Below are 12,603 nucleotides of genomic sequence, written 5' to 3'. Positions count from 1 at the left end.
GTGCTGCAACAGAAGAGAAGAGATAACAGTAGACCATACATGAATAAAAATCCATGTTAAATATAAGTAAGATAATATATAAATGTACCTTTCCACAATAAATAAATACAGCTGTTAATAATAATTAAGCTAAAAAAACACAAAAAAACTGCAGACCAAGATCACCTGGAGTTACAATACAATATTTAACCAAACTGTGTAATCGTAAGACCTAAAAAAAATCTGTTGCCCCTTGCCTTCACCGAGGGCTTTGCTTATTGAGTAAAGAAACTGAGGTGGGGAGGAAAGACAGTTTAAAACGATTACCTCTGCGTCTACTAGCTCTAAATTGTCTTCCTGATGGCGTTTATAATCAGAAAATACTCCATGTGAAGGATCATCTAAGATTTAACATCAGCACACTCAAACAAAGACTGAAGTGACCGCTGTATCCTTAGTGCTGCCAGAATATGCTACTTGAGTAAAAGCACTGCAGTGATAGTTTACTTTTATGCCAGTTAAAAGTATGCTGGCAACAGCTCTCAAGGAAAATATAAAGGGAACTTTTACAGGACCATACAATTGCATTTACATTGTTTAGATTCTTATAACTGGAAATCAAATATGATTTATGTTTTTGCTTTTAAATTTTTGGACATATATTTTAAAAATAATTTCAAGCAAGTGTTCCATTAATTTCTGTCCATCATGAAAATCAATAAGAAGTATCTTGAAACTTCATTCTATTATCTAGGCATTTAATTTGTCAAAGATACATTATTGTTGTGGAGGGAGTAGGTTAAAGGGCAGAGTTTATACTTAATAATGACAAAGTACATGCAGACTTGATGTTAAATATGATCGATTACATAACTAAAGCTAGTTTCAAGAGGATGCCAATAGATTTTCATATCATACAGAAAAAAAACGGTATTAAATGACCAAATTGTTGTTTGTTTTTTGAATCACACGTACAAATTCTCATGGACTGGCCAGCGTCATGACCCGGAAATGTACAATATATCTTGGATATATTTTTATACCTTACAAAAAGTTTTATTCTAAAGTCTCGAGAAGGTATTTGTCAAAAATCAATCATGTAAAAGGTTTATTTTCACTCAAACCTACCATTGTCACCAACCAACACAAGAAAAGAACAACATTGTGGCTTTTGATTTGGACCTCTGCAGACAGGGAGGCATCTTTTTCACCTCCTCAAATTTAAAGTATGTTTGCACCCCATGTCAACATCATTGACAGCTGATAATGAGGAGTTACCAGTAATAAGATGCTGAGGAAGAGGGACTTGGTACCAGAAAAACCTTTCATACCTTATGTGAACTGTGCGACAGGAGCAAACAGTGCAAACACTTGGTGTAGAGTTACCATGAGGGATGGGACATGTCAAGCGGTGTTATGAACTCAAAGTCAGAGGTTAATCTGCCAGTATAAGTGTTATGTTTGAGTTTGACATGTGTTGACTTGTGTACAATAATAATAGTAATCATCCACCTGTGAAACCCAGTTCAACAATGTTTCTACACAACATATTTAAAAATAACCACAATGGCTGATTGAACAGGGTCAAGAGGTTTATCGGGTTGTGCCGGCAGGAGCTAACACACTAACACTTAAGTGTCCCACTTAACATCGTGATGTACCTTTTCAATTCACTACTCAACATATATCAAATAGGTTCAAATAAGCACACGCAATCTCTGCAGTTTTGATTTAATTCAGACTTTAAATATAACACTGTGTTCAATATATTAAGAATGAATTTACAGTATTAACACCCACATACAATGCTGGTAAATACAAGGTGAAGGCCTCCTTATCAATATGTTGTAAACACATGACAAACTGGAAGAATTATATTATACATTTAAGCCAAATAATAAATCATAACAACCATAATCCAGTGCATCTGAAATGTGTTTCCGGTAAACCTTAAATCCTGGTCAGTTTGGTAATGTAGGCAAAGTTTCTCTACATACACTACGCAACATACAGCAGCACTTTAAAGTCAAGGCACAACAGCTCCGATTCCTGACATGTATCAGTTAAGAGATTGCTACGAGGGCTGGTTACGGTGACGTTTCTGTCATAATATTCATAATGTGCATTTGATTTGGATCCTAAACACGTAAATCTTGTTAGAAAAATATTTAGTTATTTAATTTTTGTTGATTAGGATCATATTATAGCTGGTGCCTACATAAAATGTGCAGTATAGGTCGTAGTGCCCCTAAGCTTCCACAAGTTTTACAGCTTGTGTGGCGTCCTCATAATTCTTCCTGACTGGTTTCCCTTTCTTACATTTATTGCAGCTCTCTCACCACATTATGTCAATCAAGTCCCATAAATGACAGATACATCAGCCTGAAGGATTGGTACTCAGATAAGTCTCTTCCAACTTGGATCGTTTGCGAAGAGCAGGCATCGGGTTTTCTTGCTGAAAAATCTTCCTCATTTGCTCCACGCAGATTTCTGCAGCGACTTCCGTCTCTTTGGCAAGCTGCGATAGGCTGAGGAAGCCGTGGGGAAGGTCCTCCACCACCGTCAGACTCACAGGCTGGCCCATGTCTCGCAGCTTCTTGGCAAACATCACAGAGTCATCCAGCAAGGCATCCAGAGCAGAGGCCTGTGAGGAAAGAGGAATTAGGAAACAAGAACAGTTATTTGGAAAACATGCAAACTCTACAGGGACTAAAAGGAGGAGAGCCTGACTGATACTGGATGTTTTTTTAATACTGTTTTTAGCTTTTACATAAACACATTCTTGGGGAGAAATATCTTCCTCTAATGCTCCACAAAGTTCACCAGCTAGTCATTAACTTTGTCAGCCTGTCATTTTTTGCTGAGCAGGTAGCATATAGTGAGTTCAATCAGAGCTGTTTCACTGAAAACTGCAATCAATGAAAACTGGGTTGATGAAAGTGCAGAGGTCTTGGCCAAAAATAAATAAATACAATCATCCAAAACAGACTAAAAGATCCAGAGAGATGAGGGGAACTAGAGTTTTTGTCACTTCCACATCAATGTGATCCAAAGTATTATAAAAACAAACCTTGATTAGTGCAGCATGGTATGCTTCGGAAAATGGAGTGCAGAAATGTTAAGCTGTACGCACACCAAATCAGGCGTTGTGGCAATTAGTGCAGTGTTGTGTGGTAGTGTGGCTGTGTTTATTTGTGCTTTAGAACGTAACTGCTTTGAAACAATCAGAAAATAGTGTTTTATTTCTGTGATTCACCGGCTTTCTTGCTACCACAGCTCCCTCTTCTTCATCCACTCTCTAGCTCGCTTGACCTAAGTGCAGCTTAAATGCACGACCCCTATTCAAATGAAGGGGACTGGTGTTTTCACCACGTGGCCTGATTTGCCGTGAATACGGCCTGGTTTGCATGATTTGTAGGGAAAAAATAAAAATAAACATGCAAAGAGTACAGTAATCTAATATCTAAAGAATGATTAAACAAAAAACTGTAAAACTTTTGAAATGCCAAGGGCTGGAATATGGTGTCCAAAACCAGCCGACACTTTGGAAAGGAAATTTTGGGAGTAAAATACCAGATTAAATTACCAGCATCTGGCATAAATGTCATTAAGCTATGAACTCAACCCAGCCATGTTGTAATTTTGTACTAATTAGTAAAATAGTCTGGTTCCAGATATGAATTGCCACCCATATCTCAGGTTTGTAACAAACCTGAGATATGGGTGGCAATTCATATTCATTCAATGATAATAATCATTATCATTATTATGTTTGTTCAGAGAGATGAAATAATCGTCAATAAACAAATGTATGTGTTAATAAACAAATGTCAATTCAGCCTTATAATCAGGCTAATCATTTTTAATAACCTCTTTAATCTCATGATTTGAGACTTGAGGTACAAGAAGATGTTCTGCTGTCCTCCGTAGTAATCTATGGAAAGCCCATGTCAAAGTCCGTAGCTGCTGAAGATACACACCATGTTGAAAATAAATGAGACTAAGTGGTTAACTGTGAAATTATTAAACAGTATTGCTAGAAAATATAGACTCTTCCACCCTCAGCCTCCTTTAGTTCTTCTTCCCTCGCTTACCACTATGTGTACAGGTGGCAGGCCTCTCAGCAGGTTGTTAGGAGCCAGCACGGGCGACACAAACGGGTTCCTTATAATGGGGGAGGACGATGGACGGATAAAAGCCAGGCACTCTGAGCGCAGGGGTTCGAAGCCCTGCGGGTAAACCGTGTAACCTCCACAGTTTGGTGTGGGGGTGTTAGTGGATACCCTGCGAGTTTCATTGCTCTGGGAGCTTCTCTGCGTTGATGATGGTAAGTGCAAGCCCCCTGAAGTCAGCATGGGGTTCAGAAAGGACTGGATCCAGTTGGAGGCTCCCTGTGTGAGATCGCCGAGAAGCACAGCTGTGTCTCTAAACTGATCTCTCAGACTGCTGCTTCCCACTGCAGGCTGCACCGTCTGACAGTCTGCTCCTGGGAGGGAGATGATGTGACGACACAAAGAGATGAAATATATTTAGAGAAAAAAAAGACACCTGTGAGAAAGAAGCACCGCCACAAAAAGGGTTATTTACAGCTTGAATAGGTGAAGATGGTGAGATATGGGATCTTAAAGAGATATACAAAATTGAAAAGCATGAGCAGGTGAAAACTTTTGGCGGGAGCTACGCAATAAATCCCAATTACTTTCTTACTGTGAACACATTTGACATGACAACAACACACTGTCATTTCTCAATTTGCTATATTTACGTAGAAGCATGTTTGGTCCTGTTGTGTAAGATCTACTTTAAATACAGGCTTTAACACAAGTAAAATACTTTTCACTGACAGTATATGAAGTTACTTTCATAACCACATAGAGCCAGTAAATGTGAGGTAACATAATCTAGCAGTGCCTGATTATACAGAATATTTAAACCAAATATAGAAATCAATCTATACAGATCGATTTCACTGCAAATGTAAAATCATAATTCTGTTTACACTAATGTAGGTAACGGGAAACAAAGCGATTTCCTCATCCACAATGACATTAACAGTAAAGTACACGATCAACAAGCGAGTTCAGAAAAGCAAAAGGTGCTGGAATGTGCACGTGTTAAATGAAGCATAGAGCAGCACACGCCTACTGTTGTGCCCACACGCACATCCCGTACGGCCACATACCTCCATAGGCATTGAGGCACTTTGTGAGAACACCTAGAGGCAGCAGCGGGTCGATGAGCGTGAGCAGGCGGGAGGGCGAGGCGTCAATGGTGAGATTGGTGGCGGGGTAGGCAGCCATGATGCCGTCAGGGATTCTGATGCCGCTGGATATGATCTTCATGGACACAGTGATGCAGAGGTTTCCTCCGGCGCTGTCACCTGCCAGACAAACCCGCTCCGCTGTGGAGCCTGAGACACACAGACACAACTACTAGTATCTACTACTTCTTTTACATGTGTTGAAACGATAAGCTGATTTTAGGATTTTCTTCTTTTCCATTAATTTCTTTTTTTGTGTACCCTGCCTTTGAATTTTGGACAGTTGGTTGGACAAAACTTTTTGTAATTTTTAGATGTTTTTTTTTTTATAGACAAAACAATAACTCAAAACATAATTAACACATACATATATAATAAAAATTATCATTAGTTGCAGCTCTAATAATTCTATTTAACCTTTAATCCCATTATCAGTTCTATACTGTCTTTATTACTTTTCTCCATCTTCTCTGTAAGTTGGCACATGTTACACTTCCCATCGTCAAACACCGTACAGATAATTCACAGGCCACTTTGAGTTTATGTGTGCCTCCTTCCAGAGCCTCTAATAAGAGACAACCAGTAACACCACGTATGACACCACTGTGTAATGTGTGCCACGTACCTTTGCGAAGGGAAAACAGAGCATTTATTAAGGTGTATAGATTCTCCATTGCTTTCTGTACAAATGTAGCCATGTAAAGACCTGCTTGAGTGGATACACATTTGCATTTTTGCACAGGAGCATGTTTGTTGCTGTGAATTTACACAGATAGTTGTACATACAAATTTACATATATTTATAACAAACGCTCCTCTCATTTGTGGCACGTTCTGTCTGTAAGAGGCATTATATGTGTATGACTGTAAGTAAACACACAAGTGATTTGATCACTGTATATTCACATTGTCACCAACATAAACTAACACCACCACAAATGTTTTGATTGCTTTTTTACTTTTATTTTACTAATATTATGCCTTTTTTCTCTTGCTGAATCCTCTTACCTCTGGGTATCTTTACAGTTTTCTCTCTTAGGTTTATTATTCCAAAAAGGCCCAGAAGAAACTGATTATTTAAGATAATCAGACTATATCTGTATAAACAATTTTGTCTCATCCCATCTTAAAATATATTGATTCCTCTTACAAACTCGATATATCACCTAGCCCTAACAAAATAAAAAGATATGAATTCTCCCTATTGTGTCACTACAGTCCTGTGTCATCATATACGAACCCAGCAGATGACAGTTTTTCAGAGCCCAGCAGTAGGCGTAGAAACATTCCTCCAGAGCTCTGGGAAAGGGCGCTTCGGGTGACAGAGAGTAGTCCACGGAGAGGATAGGTACGTTCAGTTCCTTGGACCAAGTCCGCAGATAATTCTGATTTATGAAGGGTTAGATTGAGAACAGAGTACACATAGATGTGAGATGAAATGCAAACCATCAAGGGTTAACATCAGCAGCCTTTCACCGGCCATCTGTACTGTACCTCATGGGATTTGGAAGTCTGCGCCACAAAGCCCCCTCCATGGAAGTGGATGAGCAGCCAGGGGGAGCGAGGCTGCCTCTGTACCCAGGGGAGATGGGACGCGGAGATAGTGGAAGGACCATTTTGAGAAAAAGCTAGCAACTCTTCACTGTCCTATAAAGTAAGTCATAAGGTCATTACTAAAAGGATGCAAAGCAATGAAAACAAATACAAACATTAAAAGAAAAAATTCAAGACCACATAAACACAGACAAATAGTAAAACGAAGACATAACCACTTCCCCAGATTATTACAGCATGTCTGCCTATCGAGTAAACACTGTTTTATTGATTTAGAAAGGCTTGTATTTGTTTAATGAATTCATTGAGTGGAGGAGGGGCACGACAGACCATGAATAATTTACAGTAAAATATCTGCAAATCGATCACGTTTTTTTCCAGTTTAAGAAATCATATTTAGTTGAAAATGTGAATTAGACTTTTTATCCAATGTTTTCAAGGCCTGCTTATAAAAGTGTTTCTGCTGATTGTAATGTGGTCCAACACTGTGTCCAGCTGGTAAGAAAGTAGTTCATGTGTGAGAGAATCATGGCATTGATGTACAACTTTGTTCCTAATATACGTAAAACTAAGTCTGGTGCAGATTCAGGTTCTACCAATTTCCAAAGGCCACTATTGTCTTCTATGTTTTTCCCGTGCAGCCTCACCTGTCCTTCTCGAAGCTCCCAGGAGATCAGACGCATGTGGACTGGCCCGGGGCCCCAGTGGGCTATTGGAGGTGACACAATGGCTGTTAGGCTGGGGTCTAAGGCCAGTGGGAGGTGTAGAGTCACAGGAGGCAAAGTCAGCGTGAAGTTCACCTGCACTGGCCTAGAAGCTATTCTGCTGAAGCCCTGGACAGAGACAGACAGACAATGACGGGATTAAATAGTTAAAACATTAAAAAGGAAGACTGCAACTAATTTGAGAGTTGGTGGAAGAATATTTGACCCTACTTACTGTTATAAGGCCGGACTCTGTGAGGTTCCAGAAGGACTTCCAGAAATGCAAGTCTAGGTTCTGGGTAATTCGTTCAAACTCAATGCCCCGCAATTCTGGATCAATGACATACTTCCCAGATGTGAGGAGGGAAAGGGCGGCCATACCTGGAAGAGGTAGATTATTTAAAGCATGCACACCTCTGAAAAGGCCACAACAAGACCTTCCATCAATTCACCATGGACAAAAAACAAAAAAAACAAAAACAGACAAAAGAAAAAGACTAACCCAAGCCAGACTGCTGTTTACCATACGTCTCCCCATATGAAATCATGCTTATGACTACAGTCTGGAGGAATGGACGCAGACTTGGTGAGAACTGTGAAAAGAAAAAACGGATAATAAATTATAAGAGCTTTCAAATAATTAAATGAGTGACACATACGTTCTCATAACTAAACCAAAACTGACAGTAAAGCTTCATAAAACATTTTACTTGAAAATGGGTAAAACTACAACATTCTAAAAACTGGACAAAAATAAAAGCAAGTAGTGTGAATTAAGTTTCTTTTTGCTGCCTGACCTGAAAGCCCAGACAGCGTCCATAGAAACAGGCTTTGTGCATGGAGCTGTACTCTTGCACAAACCTTCGGCTCAGGTCCCCGTCATGCAGGGAGTACAGCTTGCCGGGGTCATTGTCGTTGAGCAGCCGCTGGGCGAGGTGGAGCAGGGCACGCAGCTGGCACAGAGCGCTGCAGTAGGCCTCTATCTCAGACGAATTGTGGTCCGCCCTGAAGAAGGCACTGTTGCAATTACTGGCAATGTAACGGCCCTTGTGAATGATGTGCAAAAGGCAAGACAGCAATACCTGAAAGAAAGAAAAAACAGTGTAACCTTTGCTGAGAAGGTAGAGACACTGCATTTGAAGGATAAGGGCGGTGGTATTCAATATTTTTTTACAGTACAGTCCGTGTCAAAGCTCGATATAGTGTAGCTTATTTCTCTGTGCCATAGAGCTTCATTGTTCTCCAAAAAAAAAAAAAAAAAAGAGCCACACTGAAGGCCACAGAGAGGGCAGGGAAGTACCAAGAGACAAACTAACACATTGTTGGCTTTGGTGTTTTAATGAGATTTTTGTCAAAGAGAAAAACACGGCCACGACAAGTCTTATCCTTTAATAAATTAAATGTGCGCAGCAAAGTCAGAGAAACTAGGGGCTGGTTAAACAATCTCTGAAAGTCATCTTCTCTGCAGAAAAGTTAGACAGGAAAACATAAAAAGTGCCATAAATGTGAAAACATTTAGGAAATACACAACATTTTCTGTTTTTTGCAGATTACCTACTGATGCAGTTGGACGTGAACACAGTTAACGAGTAACGTATATATTTATGCCAATTGTTTTCATTAGAGGGCTTTTTTTAATGAAAGCTAACTGCTCAGAATTCAGTTGAGTGTTGACATGGACATGAAACATCAATTTGTCACAGTCATGTTATGTCATGTTTTGTTTGTGTTTTGTACACAGGGAATTTCCCCTGCGGAAATATCTGACCGCCAACTTTCACTGGAACACAGAGTTAAGTATGAACATCTTGTGACAAGAGGCAACAGGATTTATAGGAATTGACGTCTTCCCACTACCGAGTGCTGAGAGCTAAGCTACCAATCACCTCAACCACACTTTATTTAGTGTACTTAATAGTGTAGTAGGCCTACAGAGCTGAATCTTACATCTAAAAGTTCATTAGTTGTAGCTTCTCATGTGTGAATATTTGCTGGTTTTCTTAATTTAATAGTTTTGAGCTTTGGTTTGTTAGTCTAAACAAATAAATTTGGTGTGTTTACTACGGTTTGGGAAAATTGTAACATACAATCTCCCAATTTTCCGATATTTTAAAGACTGATGATAAATACATTAAATCAACAAAATGATCAATAATGAGTGGAATAATACATCCAGTCAGTTGGGTCAGTCCTACCTTGACCAGGGTGCGGTAGCCATTGCCCGGCGTTTGTGCGTCAAAGTCATAATGATGGTAGACGGCGGTGAAGCTGCGGACCACAGGTTTCAGGGCTCGGCCGTGCTCCTGAATCTGTTTCATACTCGTGACCAGGCGCTTGGCAACAGTGCCATACGGCAAATCAGTAGGCCCACTCATAAGAGAAACGACATCTTCACATACCGTCTCCAAGGCTGCAAACACAACCTGGTAATCCATCTCTGAGGCTGGGAGAGAGAGAGACAAGAGCAACTATTATTAGAACTCAGGGTCGGAGATTTCTTGAATCTCCTTTATATGTGCCTCTGCAGCTGTTGACACAGCAGACATGTGCACTGTCCATGTTGAAGACACGAGACCATCACCCAAAGGCTAAACAGACAGATCTTAATGACCTCATCTCTTACAGCACAACTCATTGCTTTGGTGATTACAGTCTTGTTATCCGGTTGGTCAAGGGTTGAAATTCCAGCCTGGAGGATAGTACTTTGAAACTAGGCCGTTAAGACTAACAGAATGTGATGGTCTCATACACTGGAGATGATTTTATTACAAAAATAGTCCAGATGAAGCATAAACTATAGGCTCTGAATAAGTAATTCCTCTTTTATGTCAATAAAAAATACAAAACTTGTCTGACTGGAAGTCTTGCACAAACATGCATATCTGTTACATTGATTGAAAAACATGTATATCAAGAGTCTGCTCTCTTCTGCATAACTGACACAGGCATGTGCATTTTTTGATTTGCATGCCACCGTGCAAATTAACTAGAAAACGGTTATGGGTTCTTATATGAAGCCTATAAAATATAAGAAATGGATAAATGCCTTTTGGCTTAATCACACAAAGTAAGGGCCCTGTCAGCTGTTATCTAAAAATCAAACAAAAACACAGAGGTCTTATTGCATGTCCCTAAAATTAAGATACTACCAGATGACACTGTTACAGTGTCTCTCATTCTTGGTGCATTAGTGGTTTGTTAGGTATTTAATTTAAATCTCAATTTTCCCATGAGAGTATCATATTCACATTGCCTAGTCCAACCCAAGTACTTTATGCCCATACATGATGCAAATGTACTGAGCTTGCAGCGTGCTGTTCATCGACATTAGCTGTACATGTTACCAAGCTTCATTAAAACAATCAGACCTGTTGTGGATTTGTGTCAACAGCAGCTTTCACTTAATAAAGACAGCAGCCGAAAGTGAAGTTAGGATCCTGCGCTAGTTGTGCAAAGTTCATAAACACTGGGGATGGTCACAGTTATGACACATGCTTGATTGTGTTTTTCTATTTCTGGTCAGCAGTCAGTGTCTCAACAGCCAGCATTTTTGTGTCATAACATCAACAAAATGCCTGTCACTAGGCCCCAGGGTGATCTGCACGTGAGCACAGGCAGGGCTTTATCCAGTTCTTCCTCAGTTCTAAAGAGATGAAATGTCTTCAAGTATCCTCAATAAAGTCTAGTTGCCCTTGATTAGAACCTTTCTTGGATAATAAGGACCTGGATAACCGAGAACCTCCACATACTTCTAATCTTATCTTACTTATCTGATAATGTTTTTCATCAGGTCATTTGAATCCCCACAAACAAAACTGAGGAGGATGTAACTTCAATAGTCTTCAATAGTTGCTACAGCCCCAAACACTAATAAAGCGCTGTCTCAGACACACACAGCAGAAAGGATTACTCTTCTTAGTTATATTTTGGTGTCAAACTCATTATGTGACTGCAGAGATAAAAATGATCAGTCAATTTTTAGGAGGTGTATAGCAAAATTGCAGTGCATTATCAAGTATCAATTCACAATACAGTTAAAACTATAAAACAATGCTAAATTAAATGGATGACTTAGAATATCCCGGTATCATTTGTACAGTACAATGAGTTACAGTTTTGTTTTGCATATTTAACTTTGAATCTTACCATTTACCACAAACACACAAAAAAGCAGCAGCAGCCCTTTAAACCAAAACAGCTGATAATTTACGTAAAGCTGCCCACCGGCTGGCCTCTTGTCACTGTCCAACACTGATGTTAGTGTTGCTAGATATCAGTTTTCAGCAAAGATATCAGCTTCTCCTTACGTTACTCTCAAAAAGCCTCTCTTCGGGCTTTGGTAGTGTGTTCAGGTGTAACTGCACTCCCGCTAGCTTGTTACCTACCTTCACACAGACTCGTGTTGTTAAAACATCACACACACACACACACACACATACACAGCCGTTATCACTATTTACCGAGCAACCGTTTACTACCCGGGAGACAACTTCACCCACAAGTTACACTTGAAACTGTCGATAACTGTTGTTTTCGGTTTTAGAGCCATGTAAAAACACTAAAAACACAATGACAGTCCGCGAGTAAACGCTACACATGTGCCAAACACGACAGACATGTGGGCAAATGTGCACATTTGTGCGTTGGTGGCGTTTTAAACGAGCTTCGTCACTTACCGGACCCATTAACGTTTCCTCTTCCTTGATCTGTCTGTTTCTGTCCTACAGGATGCTGCGTAACGTGCGGTCTAATGTCACGTGGGCAGTGCGCGAGGCCCGCACCGCGCGTGCCACAGCCACAGCCAGCTTAATGAATCAAAAGGTAGGCAAATACATTCACACATAGTAGGGTATTATTATTAATCAGGTTTAGATTTTGGTGATATAAATGTTGTAAAGAGGCCTTTTAATCCCTGGGAGGAGTTTGATTAAATTTGGGGTGATTGTCTGACATTTTACCCCTGTGAAGTAGAGTAATTTACAACAGTATGTTTCATTACAAGTTCAAGACAATTGTAGCCTAAGGTTAGCCTACTTTATATTTTATTTAATGTACTGTTGGCTGCAAACCAAACATAAAAATTTAGTTAGAAAGTTTTTAAAAATT

The 12,603-nt window shown here is 39.7% G+C and overlaps 1 protein-coding gene across 2 annotated transcripts; it reads right to left on the bottom strand.

Moving 5' to 3' along the window:
* Positions 1 to 1,694: 1,694 nt before the first annotated feature.
* Positions 1,695 to 12,259, bottom strand: lipea (lipase, hormone-sensitive a). 2 transcript variants are annotated; one of them, XM_038725628.1, is made up of 11 exons: positions 12,174 to 12,259; positions 9,693 to 9,940; positions 8,295 to 8,579; positions 8,000 to 8,090; positions 7,733 to 7,878; positions 7,441 to 7,626; positions 6,734 to 6,886; positions 6,480 to 6,624; positions 5,162 to 5,389; positions 4,074 to 4,465; positions 1,695 to 2,623 (listed from the first exon to the last, which is right to left on the bottom strand). In XM_038725628.1, exons 2-11 carry the CDS (start codon positions 9,930 to 9,932, stop codon positions 2,357 to 2,359), a joined length of 2,133 nt encoding a protein of 710 aa, XP_038581556.1. In that variant the 5' UTR covers positions 9,933 to 9,940; positions 12,174 to 12,259; the 3' UTR covers positions 1,695 to 2,356. The 2 variants fall into 2 exon arrangements, with proteins under 2 accessions (XP_038581556.1, XP_038581555.1); XM_038725627.1 differs by lacking the exon at positions 12,174 to 12,259 and adding an exon at positions 11,958 to 12,127.
* Between the last annotated feature and the right edge of the window lie 344 nt (positions 12,260 to 12,603).

Source organism: Micropterus salmoides, unplaced genomic scaffold (genome assembly GCF_014851395.1).
Source record: "Micropterus salmoides isolate LMB-PRFRI ecotype aquatic unplaced genomic scaffold, ASM1485139v1 Ms_hic_scaffold_17, whole genome shotgun sequence".
Classification (NCBI taxonomy): domain Eukaryota; kingdom Metazoa; phylum Chordata; class Actinopteri; order Centrarchiformes; family Centrarchidae; genus Micropterus; species Micropterus salmoides.
Note: the sequence above shows the minus strand (reverse complement) of the source record. Positions and strands in the feature narration are given on the sequence as shown.

Coding starts and splice junctions, on each gene's coding strand:
- lipea (XM_038725628.1), bottom strand. CDS start 9,932: ATGGATTACCAGGTTGTGTTTGCAGCCTTGGAGACGGTATGTGAAGAT. Junction 6,625..6,733: donor AGACTTCCAAATCCCATGAG/GTACAGTACAGA, acceptor TTCATAAATCAG/AATTATCTGCGGACTTGGTC. Junction 2,624..4,073: donor TGCCACCTGTACACATAGTG/GTAAGCGAGGGA, acceptor CTTTCCTCACAG/GCCTCTGCTCTGGATGCCTT.